The sequence below is a fragment of the Capricornis sumatraensis genome, chromosome 2 (genome assembly GCF_032405125.1).
Source record: "Capricornis sumatraensis isolate serow.1 chromosome 2, serow.2, whole genome shotgun sequence".
NCBI lineage: Eukaryota > Metazoa > Chordata > Mammalia > Artiodactyla > Bovidae > Capricornis > Capricornis sumatraensis.
Genome location: NC_091070.1, coordinates 219,806,701 through 219,820,584, shown reverse-complemented (window position 1 = coordinate 219,820,584; position 13,884 = coordinate 219,806,701). Strand labels below are relative to the sequence as shown.

General features: G+C 45.0%; 1 protein-coding gene across 1 annotated transcript; it reads right to left on the bottom strand.

The window, feature by feature from the left end:
- Nucleotides 1-394: 394 nt before the first annotated feature.
- LOC138073377 (olfactory receptor 9S13-like) lies at nucleotides 395-1,333 on the bottom strand. The gene has a single exon (XM_068965048.1). It carries the CDS (start codon nucleotides 1,331-1,333, stop codon nucleotides 395-397), a length of 939 nt encoding a protein of 312 aa, XP_068821149.1.
- Between the last annotated feature and the right edge of the window lie 12,551 nt (nucleotides 1,334-13,884).

Below are 13,884 nucleotides of genomic sequence, written 5' to 3'. Positions count from 1 at the left end.
GAGGACTCTGAGTGCACATTTGCATGCGATTCAGGAAAGAAGTGAAGGAAATGGCCAGAGACTTTGTCTAGCTATGCACCTTCCCTGGTAGAGTTGAGCTTGAGACACACTACGCCTCGAAGACTCTCTGTTCGTCACTCTACCTACAAAGTTCAAGATTAGAGCCGTGCCCCATTGATGTATTAATTTTCTGATGCCAAAGAAAATGTCTCATTCACTTTCTATCTCACAGTCAAAATGTGTGGCCGATGGTATGTGAAGGACTGAATGAAATGTTGGATGAAAGAATGAATTGAGGGAATAAGGAAAAAATTCCTCCAACCAAACCTAGAGCCTCCCATGAAGCCATCTTGTCCTGACGTCAAGACACACTGCCCCTTCTGGCCACCCTCCATCACGTGGCCGTGTGTCTCTGCCCCAGTCTCCGCAGGGCATCCTTCACGTCCTTGTTTCTCAGGCTGTAGATGAGGGGGTTGAGCATCGGGATGACTAGGGTGTAGAACACAGAGACCACCTTGCCCTGCTCCATGGACGCCACAGCCCCCGGCTGGGCATACGTGACAAAAACTGTCCCGTAATAGATGGACACAGCTGTCATGTGGGAGCCGCAGGTGGAGAAGAGCTTGTGCCTCCCTCCTCCTGAGCGCATCTTCAGGATGGTCACTGTGATGTAGCCATAGGAGGTGAGGACCACAAGTATGGTGCCCACAATTATGAGCCCACAAAGGCCAAACATGACCAGCTCATTGATGGTAGTGTCGGCACAGGCAAGCTTGAGCAATGGAGGCACATCACAGAAGAAGTGGTCGATGTGGTTGGAGCTGCAGAACGGGAGGCTGAATGTGAAGCTGGTCTGCAGGATGGAGTTGAGGCAGCCCCCGCAGTAGGAGCCCAACACCAGGCGGGCACAGACCGAGGGGCGCATGGAGATGGGGTAGCACAGGGGGCTGCAGATGGCCATGAAGCGGTCATAGGCCATCACGGCCAAGAGGAATGCCTCAGTGGTGCCCACCATGGAGAAGAAGAAGAACTGAGTGGCACAGCCTGCAAAGGTGATGACCTTGGAGGAGGAAAAGAAGTTGGCCAGGGCTTTGGGGTAGATGACAGACGAGTAGCACAGGTCCACAAAGGAGAGGTTCTTGAGGAAGAAGTACATCGGGGAGTGCAGACGGGCATCCAGCGTGATGATCACGATCATGGTGAGGTTCCCCAGGACGGCCACCACGTACAGGGCCAGGAACAGAGCAAACAGCAGGGCCTGGGTCTGAAATCCATCCAGTACAAACTCCTGCAGAGGCATCGCTGAAAGGTTTCCATTTCCATAGGGTGACATTTCCCTGAACTGGGCGACAGGGGCAGAGAGTCAAGAGCAGGAGAGAGACAGTGAGATGGAGCAGGTCAAGGTCACATGGTGATCCTCCCGTGGGTCACACACACCCTTCCGTGCCTCAGTGCCAATGGACCAACACACTATCCACTGCCCATTTCTCCTTTCAGATGAGCTCAGACTGACCTGAAATTGTAAACATTTCCACTGACTTGTGCCTTCATAATCATGCATGGAGCCCTCTCTCTCTGGGAGACTCTGAGCTGTTGTCACGGGGTTTGCCCAGGGCTCCTCCAGAGCTGAGTGTCTACGGTGTAAGTACGGCTTGCATCTCCTGGTCATTTATGAAGGACATGTTTTCCCTCCCCATGGGGATACTTCTGAGTCATGCCGTTTCTACACTTTGTTCGAGTATCTAATACTGCATGTTCTGTTCCTTATTTTGAGTTAAGTGAGTGAGTGAAGCCGCTCAGTCATGTCTGACTCTTTGCGACCCAATGGACAGTAGCCCACCAGGCTCCTCTGTCCATGTGATTCTCCAGGCAAGAATACTGGAGTGGGTTGCCATTTCCTTCTCCAGGGGATCTTCCCAACCCAGGGATCTAACCCAGGTCTCCCGCATTGCAGGCAGATGCTTTAACTTCTGAGCCACCAGGGAAGTCTCTTATTTTAGCCCTACTTTAATTTCAGAAATTGTAAAGCCCTTTTTGCCATCCTGACTCAACCCAGTGATGGTCCTATCTCTAGGCCAGGCCAGGACCAGAGCAGGGACCAGTCCTCACCAGGCTAATGTGGATGATTTGTCTGTCACCCCTGTAGACCATGAGAGATATCTCAGCTTCACTGTCTCTGAGATTTTGAGCTCTCTGCATCTTTGAGAATCTAAGGGTTCTTTCCTGCTATGTCCTGATGTGGCATAATTCATGGAGAGCGGCAGCGGACAGCCCCTGCCAGACAGGGACTGCGACACACTCAGGGTGTGCCATGTCTTCCCCCTGTCCTTACTTCCATGCCACTGGCACCTTGGCACACTCCGTGTAGTGATTGCTTGGAGCAATGGAAGCCACCAACATGGTCATATCTGCCTTAATGTCTGGGTCCCCATTTGGGTGCTGCTTCCTGTCCCTGTCACAGCCCAGACCTCTCTTGTCTGCCACACACTCTCATGAAACATGGGGACCAGTTGTGTAATGGCCAGAGGAATTAACAAGATATCATGCAACTTAAGAGCAGGAGTAGGAAGGATGGATCATTAGCACAGAGCCACAGTGCCTCCGAGGGAGGGGAGGAGGATTAGTGAGAGGGTGAAAGCTGATTTTATAGAGTTTCATGTTTTCTAGAGGTCAGATCTGTAGCATCAGTGAGATATCTGACTTTGAAAGTGTGAGTTCCCCAGGAGTTGGGGTGTGCAGGCAGAGGCTGGAGGTCAGTGGTGCCTGTGGAGGAGTGATGACCCCTCACGTTCCCTCTGAGACTGAAGTTCTCTTAGAAGGTTGTCTATGAGAGCCAGGGCTCTCTCTGAATAGAGGATGTGGATGAAAGAATAGGCTGTCCTATTTTGGAATATTTAGGCTTTCCTATCTGGAATATTTGACCCTAACTCTCACATGAGAGCAGAGGCGGATAGTCTGACCTTGGTTGCCCAAGATCCTCTTGCATATGTGTTTGAAGCTGGTGCTAAGTGTAATGGCCCTTACCCACCTTGGCTGCCCACCCCTGTGCAAACAGCCCTGTACTCTCAGTGGCACAAGGAATCGCCCCCTCTCCCTCTTCAGCTCTGCCTTTCTTGCAGTGAAGTGAGACTGGGGAGGGGACAGGGGTGGCCCCCGAGATGCCAGTGATAGTCTGCCCAGGTCCTCTAGTTCTGGGTACCAGGAGGTCCCACAACACAGTTCAATCAGAGTGGACCATGTTGAACTTACCCCCCCGTCTCTCTGTCCCCTTAGCCGGCCAGCATCCGAGGCACCTGCACACTAGGATCTTTTGCTGGGGAGGATCTCTCCACCTGGCACGGCTGGGATTTGAGGCCTCAGGTGGCCAATTAGTTGCTGCCTAAGCTCTGAGTACACTGGGACTCCCAACACCCTGAGTCCCTGGAAGAGGTAGTCCTGTGGGTAAAATTCCTTTGATACATGTCAGCCCACAACAAGGGGGGTAAGGGAGCCTGAAATTCCTCTGGGAGTGCTGCGATCCACCAGATGAGAAGCAAATCAGAGGGACCCAGTGGCCATCCTTGGAATGACTTCCCTAGGGCTGCAGGTGTGACCTCCTGGCCCACAGCTCTTCCTCCTCTTCTGCTCTATCCTGGCATGTTGGTGTGATGAAGAGTGATGTGCAGGACTCTGTGTCTGCGGGAGCAGCACAGCTCACTCTAAGTCATAATATGGCCCTTCCCTCAGGGCAGGTCGAGTAAAAGTATCTGCTAAAACAAAGTATTTTAATCCTGGACAGAAATCCCAAGCCAAAGCATAAACGTGATTTATATTTACTATTAAAATATAGGGGCCAACCTGGTTGCACAGTGGTAAAGAATCTGCCTGCCGCCAAAGACACAGAAGATGTGGGCTCCATCCCTGGGTTGGGAAGATCCTCTGGAGAAAGAAATGGCCACCACTCCAGTATTCTTGCCTGGAAGATTCCATGAACAGAGGAGCTTGTCAGGCTACAGTCCATCTGTCACAAAGAGTAAGATATGACTGAGTGACTGAACATACACACATTAAAATATAGAAAGTATGCAAGTGAAAAGCTGGTGCCGGGAGCCAGCACGGGAGATCCCACCCATGACAAGGTCATGTGGAGGAGACCTGACAGGCAAGGCAGATCAGGACTCGAGGGACTCCCTGGAGCTGCGCGAGCATCTACCCCAAACCAAAATCTGTCTGTCTACTGTTTACTATATTATGCCTTTCACCAACTCTTCTGACATTAACAGGGGGCTATCCCCAACCACCTTTCTCTGGAGAAAATCAACTTAGGGCTCTAGTTGATAAGCCTCCTGGGCATGAAAGGAACATTTCAATTCAAACCCCCCTGTTGGCATTCTAGCGGGGGTCTATCCAGACTCTTGCAGCTATGCATATGATTGTTCACAAGCCATGACACGGGAAGCCTAAGTATTCTAAAAATATAGAGCCCTTCGAGGGGTGAAAAAGTTTTATTAAAATAATACTGGTGAAGGGTTTCGTTGTTGAGCCAGTGCTTGCTGCCAAGTTCCCATATCCCTTATCCATTGTGTGCTTGGGAGTGCATTAGTTATAGTTGTAGTGTAAGAAAAACAAATAGTAGCCTTGGTATTAACCACATCAGACCTTTGAGCTAATAAGTTCTTTTTTGTTGTTGTTCTAACCCACTGCACCTTTGCTCCATGAGAATGTAACTCTGTTTAGTACTTTCTGAGGCTGACACAGATTAGAGATATTAAGAAAAAAACACTTCAAGGGAAAACAAGTTTTCAGGTTGATCAACCGTTATCAAAAAAGGGTCATAAAATGTCAACAGGCCTCCAAGGCCAGAAGATAATGTACACAACATAAGACTCTTGTTTATGGGAAAGGTATGCAGAAAAAAATCCTGGTTTTGATAAAGGCAAAACTGCTGGAATGTTTGAGCAGACTCTGCATGACTTTGCATCTTTCATTTTCCTCTATGTACAAGTCAGGGTATAAAAGCTCCTTATAAAAATAAAGTTACAGGCCTCGTTCACCGAAGCTTGGTCTCCCTGTGTCATTCTTTCGTTCGCTGATACCTTTCATCCTGAGGATATCCCTGGACTCTGCTGAGGCTGGACCCCAGCAAGCTGGAGAAACTTGTATCATGAATATCCCAAGAAAACCAAGGCTTTTGTGGCTTAATAATCATCAAAATACAAAATAGACCTCAGGAGAAAATTTTGCTCATAAAAGGGCATTTCATAATTCAAATGTTCAATCAAACTGGGTAATGTGAAAAATACAAATATGTATACAACTAATAAAGATTTAAAATATGTAATGTAAAAACTGACAGCAATGAAAACAAATGTAAATCTCCAAAATATGGTTGATATTTTATCATGCTTCTCTCTGTAACTGATAAAGCAAGCAGAAATATTGTTATCTGATAGAAATGGTTCAAAGTATCAACCACATGGACCTCCTTGGCATCAGTTGAGTTCAGTACTCAGTTGTGTCTGACTCTTGAGGCCCCATGGATTGCAGCATGCCAGGTTTCCCTGTATATCACCAACTCCCAGAAAATTGCTCAAACTCATAACCATGAGTCAATGATGCCATCCAACCATCTCATCCCCTGTCATACCCTTTTTCTCCTGCCTTCAATCTTTCCCAGCATCGGGGTCTTTTCTAATGAGTCAGTTCTTTGCATCAGGTGGCCAAGGTATTGGAGTTTCAGCTTTAGCATCATTCCTTCCAATGAATACTCAGGACTGATTTCCTGTAGATTTAACTAATTTGATCTCCTTGCAGTCCAAGGGACTCTCAAGACTCTTCTCCAACACCACAGTTCAACAGCACCAATTCTTCAGTGCTCAGCTTTCTTTATAGTCCAACTCTCACATCTATACATGACTACTGGAAAAACCACAGCTTTGACTAGACAGACATTTGTTGGCAAAATAATGCCTCTGCTTTTTAATATGCTGTCTAGATTGGTCATAGCTTTTCATCCAAGGAGCAAGCATCTTTGAATTTCATTGCTGCAGTCACCATCTGCAGTGATTTTGGAGCCCCAAAATAAAATCTGTCACTGTTTCCACTGTTTCCCCATCTATTTCCCATGAACTGATGGGACGAGATGCCATGATCTTAGTTTTCTGGATGTTGAGTTTTAAGCCAACTTTTTCACTCTCCTCTTTAACTTTCATCAAGAGGCTCTTTAGTTCTTCACTTTCTGCCATTAGGGTGGTATCATCAGCATATCTGAGGTTATTCATATTTCTCCTGACAACCTTGATTTTCCAGCTTGTGCTTCATCAGCATGGCATTTTGCATGATTTACTCTGCATAGAAGTTAAATAACGAGGAGACAATATACAGCCTTGATGTACTCTTTTCCCAACTTGAAATCAGTGTGTTGTTCCATGTCTGGTTCTAACTGTTGCTTCTTGACCTGATTCCAGATTTCTAAGGAGGCAGGTAAAGTGTTCTGGTATTTCCGTCTCTTGAGAAATTTTCCACAGTTTGTGGTGACCACACAGTCAAAAGATTTGACGTAGTCAATGAAGCAGCTGCAGATGTTTTTCTGGAATTTTGAGCAATACTTTGCAAGGTAAGGAGCAGCGGCTGCGCTTTGCTGGAGCAACCGTGAAGAGATACCCCACGCCCAAGGTAAGAGAAACTCAAGTAAGATGGTAGGTGTTGCAAGAGGGCATCAGAGGGCAGACACACTGAAACCATACTCACAGAAAACTAACCAATCTAATCACACTAGGACCACAGCCTTGTCTAACTCAATGAAACTAAGCCATGCCTGCAGGGCAACCCAAGATGAGCAGGTTGTGGTGGAGAGGTCTAACAGAATGTGGTCCATTGGAGAAGGGATGGCAAGCCACTTCAGTATTCTTGCCTTGAGAACCCCATGAGCAGGATGGAAAGGCAAAATGATAGGATACTGAAAGAGGAACTCCCCAGGTCAGTAGGTTTCCAACACGCTACTGGAGATCAGTGGAGAAATAACTCCAGAAAGAATGAAGGGATGGAGCCAAAGAAATAACAATACCCAGCTGTGGATGTGACTGGTGATAAAAGCAAGATCTGATGCTGTAAAGAGCAATACTGCACAGGAACCTGGAATGTCAGGTCCATGAATCAAGGCAAATTGGAAGTGGTCAAACAAGAGATGGCAAGGGTGAACATCGACATTCTAGGAATCAGCGAACTAAAATGGACTGGAATGGGTGAATTTAACTCAGATGACCATTATATCTACTACTGCGGGCAGGAATCCCTCAGAAGAAATGGAGTAGCCATCATGGTCAACAAAAGAGTCCAAAATGCAGTACTTGGATGCAATCTCAAAAACGACAGAATGATCTCTGTTCATCTCCAAGGCAAACCATTCAATATCACTGTAATCCAAGTCTATGCCCCAACCAGTAACGCTGAAGAAGCTGAAGTTGAACGGTTCTATGAAGACCTACAAGACCTTTTAGAACTAATAACCAAAAGAGATGTCCTTTTCATTATAGGGGATTGGAATGCAATAGTAGGAAGTCAAGAAACACCTGGAGTAACAGTCAAATTTGGCCTTGGAATGGGGAATGAAGCAGGACAAAGAATAATAGAGTTTTGCCAAGAAAATGCACTTATCATAGCAAACACCATCTTCCAACAACACAAGAGAAGACTCTACACATGGACATTACCAGTTGGTCAACGCTGAAATCAGACTGATTATATTCTTTGCAGCCAAAGAAGGAGAAGCTCTATACAGTCAACAACAACAACAAAAAGACCAGGAGCTGACTGTGGCTCAGATCATGAACTCCTTATTACCAAATTCAGACTTAAATCGAAGAAAGTAGGGAAAACCATTAGACCATTCAGGTATGACCTAAATCAAATCCCTGATGCTTATACAGTGGAAGTGAGAAATAGATTTAAGGGCCTATATCTGATAGATAGAGTGCCTGATGAACTATGGACTGAGGTTCATGACATGTACAAGAGACAGGGATCAAGACCATCCCCATGGAAAAGAAATGCAAAAAAGCAAAATGGCTGTCTGGGGAGGCCTTACAAATAGCTGTTGAAAGAAGAGAAGTGAAAAGCCAAGGAGAAAAGGAAAGATAAGCATCTGAATGCAGAGTTCCAAAGAACAGCAAGAAGAGATAAGAAAGCCTTCTTCAGCGATCAATGCAAAGAAATAGAGGAAAAGAACAGAATAGGAAAGACCTGAGATCTCTTCAAGAAAATTAGAGATACCAAGGGAACATTTCTTGCAAAGATGGGCTCAATAAAGGACAGAAATGGTTTGGACCTAACAGAAGCAGAAGATATTAACAAGACGTGGCAAGAATACACAGAAGAACTGTACAAAAAAGATCTTCATGACCCAATTAGTCACAATAGTGTGATCACTCATCTAGAGCCAGACTTCCTGGAATGTGAAGTCAAATGGGCCTTAGAAAGAATCACTGCGAACAAAGCTAGTGGAGGTGATGGAATTCCAGTTGAGCTATTTCAAATCCTGAAAGAGGATGCTGTGAACGTGCTGAACTCAATATGCCAGCAAATTTGGAAAACTCAGCAGTGGCCACAGGACTGGAAAAGGTCAGTTTTCATTCCAATCCCAAAGAAAAGCAATGCAAAAGAATGCTCAAACTACCACACAATTGCACTCATCTCACATGCTAGTAAAGTAATGCTCAAAATTCTCCAAGCCAGGCTTCAACAATATGTGAGCCATGAACTTCCAGATGTTCGAGCTGGTTTTAGAAAAGGCAGAGGAACCAGAGATCAAATTGCCAACATCCGCTGGATCATGGGAAAAGCAAGAGAGTTACAGAAAAACATCTATTTCTGCTTTATTGACTATGCCAACGCCTTTGACTGTGTGGATCACAATCAACTGAGGAAAATTCTGAAAGAGATGGGAATACCAGAGCACCTGACCTGCCTCTTGAGAAATCTATATGCAGGTCAGGAAGCAACAGTTAGAACTGGACATGGAACAACGGACTGGTTCCAAATAGGAAAAAGAGTACATCAAGTCTGTATACTGTCACCCTGAATATTTAACTTATATGCAGAGTATGTCATGAGAAACACTGGACTGGAAGAAACACAAGCTGGAATCAAGATTGCCAGAAGAAATATCAATAACCTCAGATTTGGATATGACACCACTCTTATGGCAGAAAGTGAAGAGGAACTAAAAAGCCTCTTGATGAAAGTGAACGTGGAGAGTGAAAAAGTTGACTAAAAGTTCAACATTCAGAAAATGAAGATCATGGCATTTGGCCCCATCACTTCATGGGAAATAGATGGTGAAACAGTGGAAACTGTATCAGACTTTATTTTCGGGGGGCTCCAAAATCACTGCAGATGGTGACTGCAGCCATGAAATTAAAAGACGCTTACTTCTTGGAAGAAAAGTTATGACCAACCTAGATAGTATATTCAAAAGCAGAGACATTACATTGCCAGCAAATGTCCGTCTAGTCAAGGCTATAGTTTTTCCAGTAGTCAGGTAAGGATGTGAGAGTTGGACTGTGAAGAAGGCTGTGTGCCAAAGAATTGATGCTTTTGAACTGTGGTGTTGGAGAAGACTCTTGAGAGTCCCTTGGACTGCAAGGAGATCCAACCAGTCCATTCTGAAGGAGATCAGCCCTGGGTGTTCTTTGGAAGGAATGATGCTAAAGCTGAAGCTCCAGTACTTTGGCCACCTCCTGTGAAGAGTTGACTCATTGGAAAAGACTCTGATGCTGGGAGGGATTGGGGGCAGGAGGAGAAGGGGACGACCGAGGATGAGATGGCTGGATGGCATCACTGACTCTACGGATGTGAGTTTGAGTAAATTCTGGGAGTTGGTGATGGACAGGGTGGCCTAGCGTGCTGCGGTTCATTGGGTCGCAAAGAGTTGGACACGACCCAGTGACTGGACTGAACTGAACTGAGCACATCAAACTTTAGGGAGGGCAAAAATGTCCATTGTATAATACCCATTACTGAAAAAATAAAAAAGGAAGTAATCTAAAGTTGTCTTTAAGAAGATTCTGCAAGTAAATTGTGATGTGTGATCATGTTTAAAACAATTGAAATAAGTGAACTAGAATATGGAAGAACTGGAAAAGGGGATCAAGATCTCTGCAGAGTACATTCTGACATAGAGATGGAGAGGTGACATAGCCCTGAGACAGGAGAGTGAAGGTGTACTGCTGACCTTGTCAGGTGAAAGCAGACTGCCTCCCTGCCCTCCTGTGTCAGTGACCAGGGCTGCCATAACTGATTAACACATGGTGACTTTTCACAACAAGATGCTCTCTTGCAGGTCTAGGGGATAGATGTCCAAAATCAAGTTGTCTCCAGGGCCTGCTGCTTTTGAAAATTCGAGACACTTTTCCGTGATTTTTCCTGGCTTCTGGAGCCTCTGGCATCTTTGGCGCTCCTTCCCTGCCCCTGTTGATGCATCACTCCAACCTCTGCCCAACTTTTACTTGCCCTTCTTCCTTGTGTCTTGTGTCTCTGTTTCATCTCTTCTTCTCAGACGAACACCTGTTAGTGGATTTAGGGCCCACCTAATCCAGCATGACCTCATCCTAGCTAATTCATTTGGAAAGATCCTATTTCCAATTAAGATCACATTCTGCATTTTCAGGCAGACATTTATTGAGGGGAAGGGATCACTATGGAGCCTACTAGAATCCTGTTCCATGTGCTGAAGGTAATTTGCTCTGCAGTTGCTGAATGTATTGTTCTGTCTATGTCAAGTAGAATCGGTTTGGTTGATAGGTATGATCAATTGTAACATGACTACAATTTTTCTCTTGCATTATTGTTAAGAGAGATATGGTAAAACATCACCTATATCACCTATAATTTGGATATGTGTGTGTCTTAATCACTCAGTTGTGTCTGACTCTTTGCAACCCCTTGGAGTGTGCCCACCAGGCTCCTCTGTCCATGGAATTCCACAGGCAGGAATACTGAAGTGCATTGCCATTCTTTTTCTTTTTAAAAAACATTTATTTATTTTAATTGAATGCTGATTACTTTACAATATTGTAGTGATTTTTGCCATACATTGACATGAATCAGTGATGGGTGTACATGTGTTCTCCATCCTGAACATTGTCCCACCTCCCTCCCCATCCTGTCCCTCGGGGTCATCTGAGTGCATCAGCCCTGAGCGCCCTGTTTCATGCATCAAACCTGGACTGGTGACTTAGTTCACATATGATAATATACAAGATTCAATGCTATTCTCTCAAATCATCCCACCCTTGCCTTCTCCTAGAGAGTCCAAACGTCTGTTCTTTACATTTGTTTCTCTTTTGCATACAGCAAAAGGTCATCATTATCATCTTTCTAAATTCCATAAAAATGTGTTAATATACTGTATTGGTGTTTTTCTTTTTGACTTACTCACTCTGTATAATAGGCTTCAGTTTCATCCACCTCATTAGAACATATTCAAATGCATTCTTTTTAATAGCTGAGCAATAGGGCCTAGAGGAGCTACTCCACGTTCAAAGTCAGGAGGGGCGGCGGTGAGGAGATACCCCTTATACAAGATAAGGAGCAGTGGCTGCACTTTGCTGGAGCAGCCGTGAAGAGATACCCCACGCCCAAGGTAAGAGAAACTCAAGTAAGATGGTAGGTGTTGCAAGAGGGCATCAGAGGGCAGACACACTAAAACCATACTCACAGAAAACTAGCCAATCTAATCACACTAGGACCACAGCCTTGTCTAACTCAATGAAACTAAGCCATGCCCTGTGGGGCCACCCAAGATGAGCAGGTTGTGGTGGAGAGGTCTGACAGAATGTGGTCCACTGGAGAAGGGAATGGCAAGCCACTTCAGTCTTCTTGCCTTGAGAACCCATGAACAGCATGAAAAGGCAAAATGATAGGATACCAAAAGAGGAACTCTCCAGGTCAGTAGATGCCCAATATGCTACTGGAGATCAGTGAAGAAATAACTCCAGGAAGAATGAAGGATGGAGCCAAAGCAAAAACAATACCCAGCTGTGCATGTGACTGGTGATAGAAGCAAGGTCTGATGCTGTAAAGAGCAATATTGCATAGGAACCTGGAATGTTAGGTCCACGAATCAAGGCAAATTGGAAGTGGTCAAACAGGAGACGGCAAGAGTGAACATCGACATTCTAGGAATCAGCGAACTAAAATGGACTGGAATGGGTGAATTTAACTCAGATGACCATTATATCTACTACTGCGGGCAGGAATCCCTCAGAAGAAATGGAGTAGCCATCATGGTCAACAAGAGTCTGAAATACAGTACTTGGATGCAGTCTCAAAAATGACAGAATGATCTCTGTTCGTTTCCAAGGCAAACCATTCAATATCACAGTAATCCAAGTCTATGCCCCAACCAGTAATGCTGAAGAAGCTAAATTTGAATGGTTCTATGAAGACCTACAAGACCTTTTAGAACTAACACCCCCAAAAGATGTCCTTTTCATTATAGGGGAGTGGAATGCAAAAGTAGGAAGTCAAGAAACACCTGGACTAACAGGCAATTTTGGCCTTGGACTACGGATTGAAGCAAGACAAAGACTAATAGAGTTTTGCCAAGAAAATGCACTGGTCATAGCAAACACCCTCTTCCAAAACACAAGAGAAGACTCTACGCATGAACATCACCAGATGGTCAACACCGAAATCAGATTGATTATATTCTCTGCAGCCAAAGATGAAGAAGCTCTATACAGGGAGCAAAATCAAGACCAGGAGCTGACTGTGGCTCAGATCATGAGCCCCTTTTGGCCAAATTCAGACTTAAATTGAAGAAAATACGGAAAACCACCAGATGGTTAAGCGTCTGTCTATAATGTGGGAGACCGGGTTCAATCCCTGGGTCGGGAAGATCTCCTGGAGAAGGAAATGGCAATCCACGCCAGTACTGTTGCCTGGAATATCCCATGGACAGAGGAGACTGGTAGGCTACATGTATTCCATGGGGTCACAAAGAGTCGGACACGACTAAGTGACTTCACTTCAATTCACTAGACCATTCAGGTATGAACTAAATCAAATCCCTGATGATTATACAGTGGAAGTGAGAAATAGATTTAAGGGACTAGATTTGATAGATAGAGTGCCTGATGAACTATGGACTGAGTTTCGTGACATTGTACAGGAGACAGGGATCAAGACCATCCCCATGGAAAAGAAATGCAAAAAAACAAAATGGCTGTCTGGGGAGGCCTTACAAATAGCTGTGAAAAGAAGAGAAGCAAAAGGCCAAGGAGAAAAGGAAAGATGTAAGCATCTGAATGCAGAGTTCCAAAGAATAGCAAGAACAGATAAGAAAGCCTTCCTCAGTGATCAATCCAAAGAAATAGAGGGAAACAACAGAATGGGAAAGACTAGAGATCTCTTCAAGAAAATTAGAGATACCAAGGGAACATTTCATGCAAAGATGGGTTCAATAAAGGACAGAAATGGTATGGACCTCACAGAAGCAGAAGATATTAACAAGACGTGGCAAGAATACACAGAAGAACTGTACAAAAAAGGTCTTCACGACCCAGATAATCAAGATGGAGTGATCACTCATCTAGAGCCAGACGTCCTGGAATGTGAAGTCAAGTGGGCCTTAGAAAGCATCACTACGAACAAAGCTAGTGGAGGTGATGGAATTCCAGTTGAGCTGTTTCAAATCCTGACAGAGGATGCTGTGAAAGTACTGCACTCAATATGCCAGCAAGTTTGGAAAATTCAACAGTGGCCACAGGACTGGAAAAGGTCAGTTTTCATTCCAATCCCAAAGAAAGGCAATGCCAAAGAATGCTCAAACTACCACACAATTGCACTCATCTCACATGCTAGTAAAGTAATGCTCAAAATTCTCCAAGCCAGGCTTCAGCAATA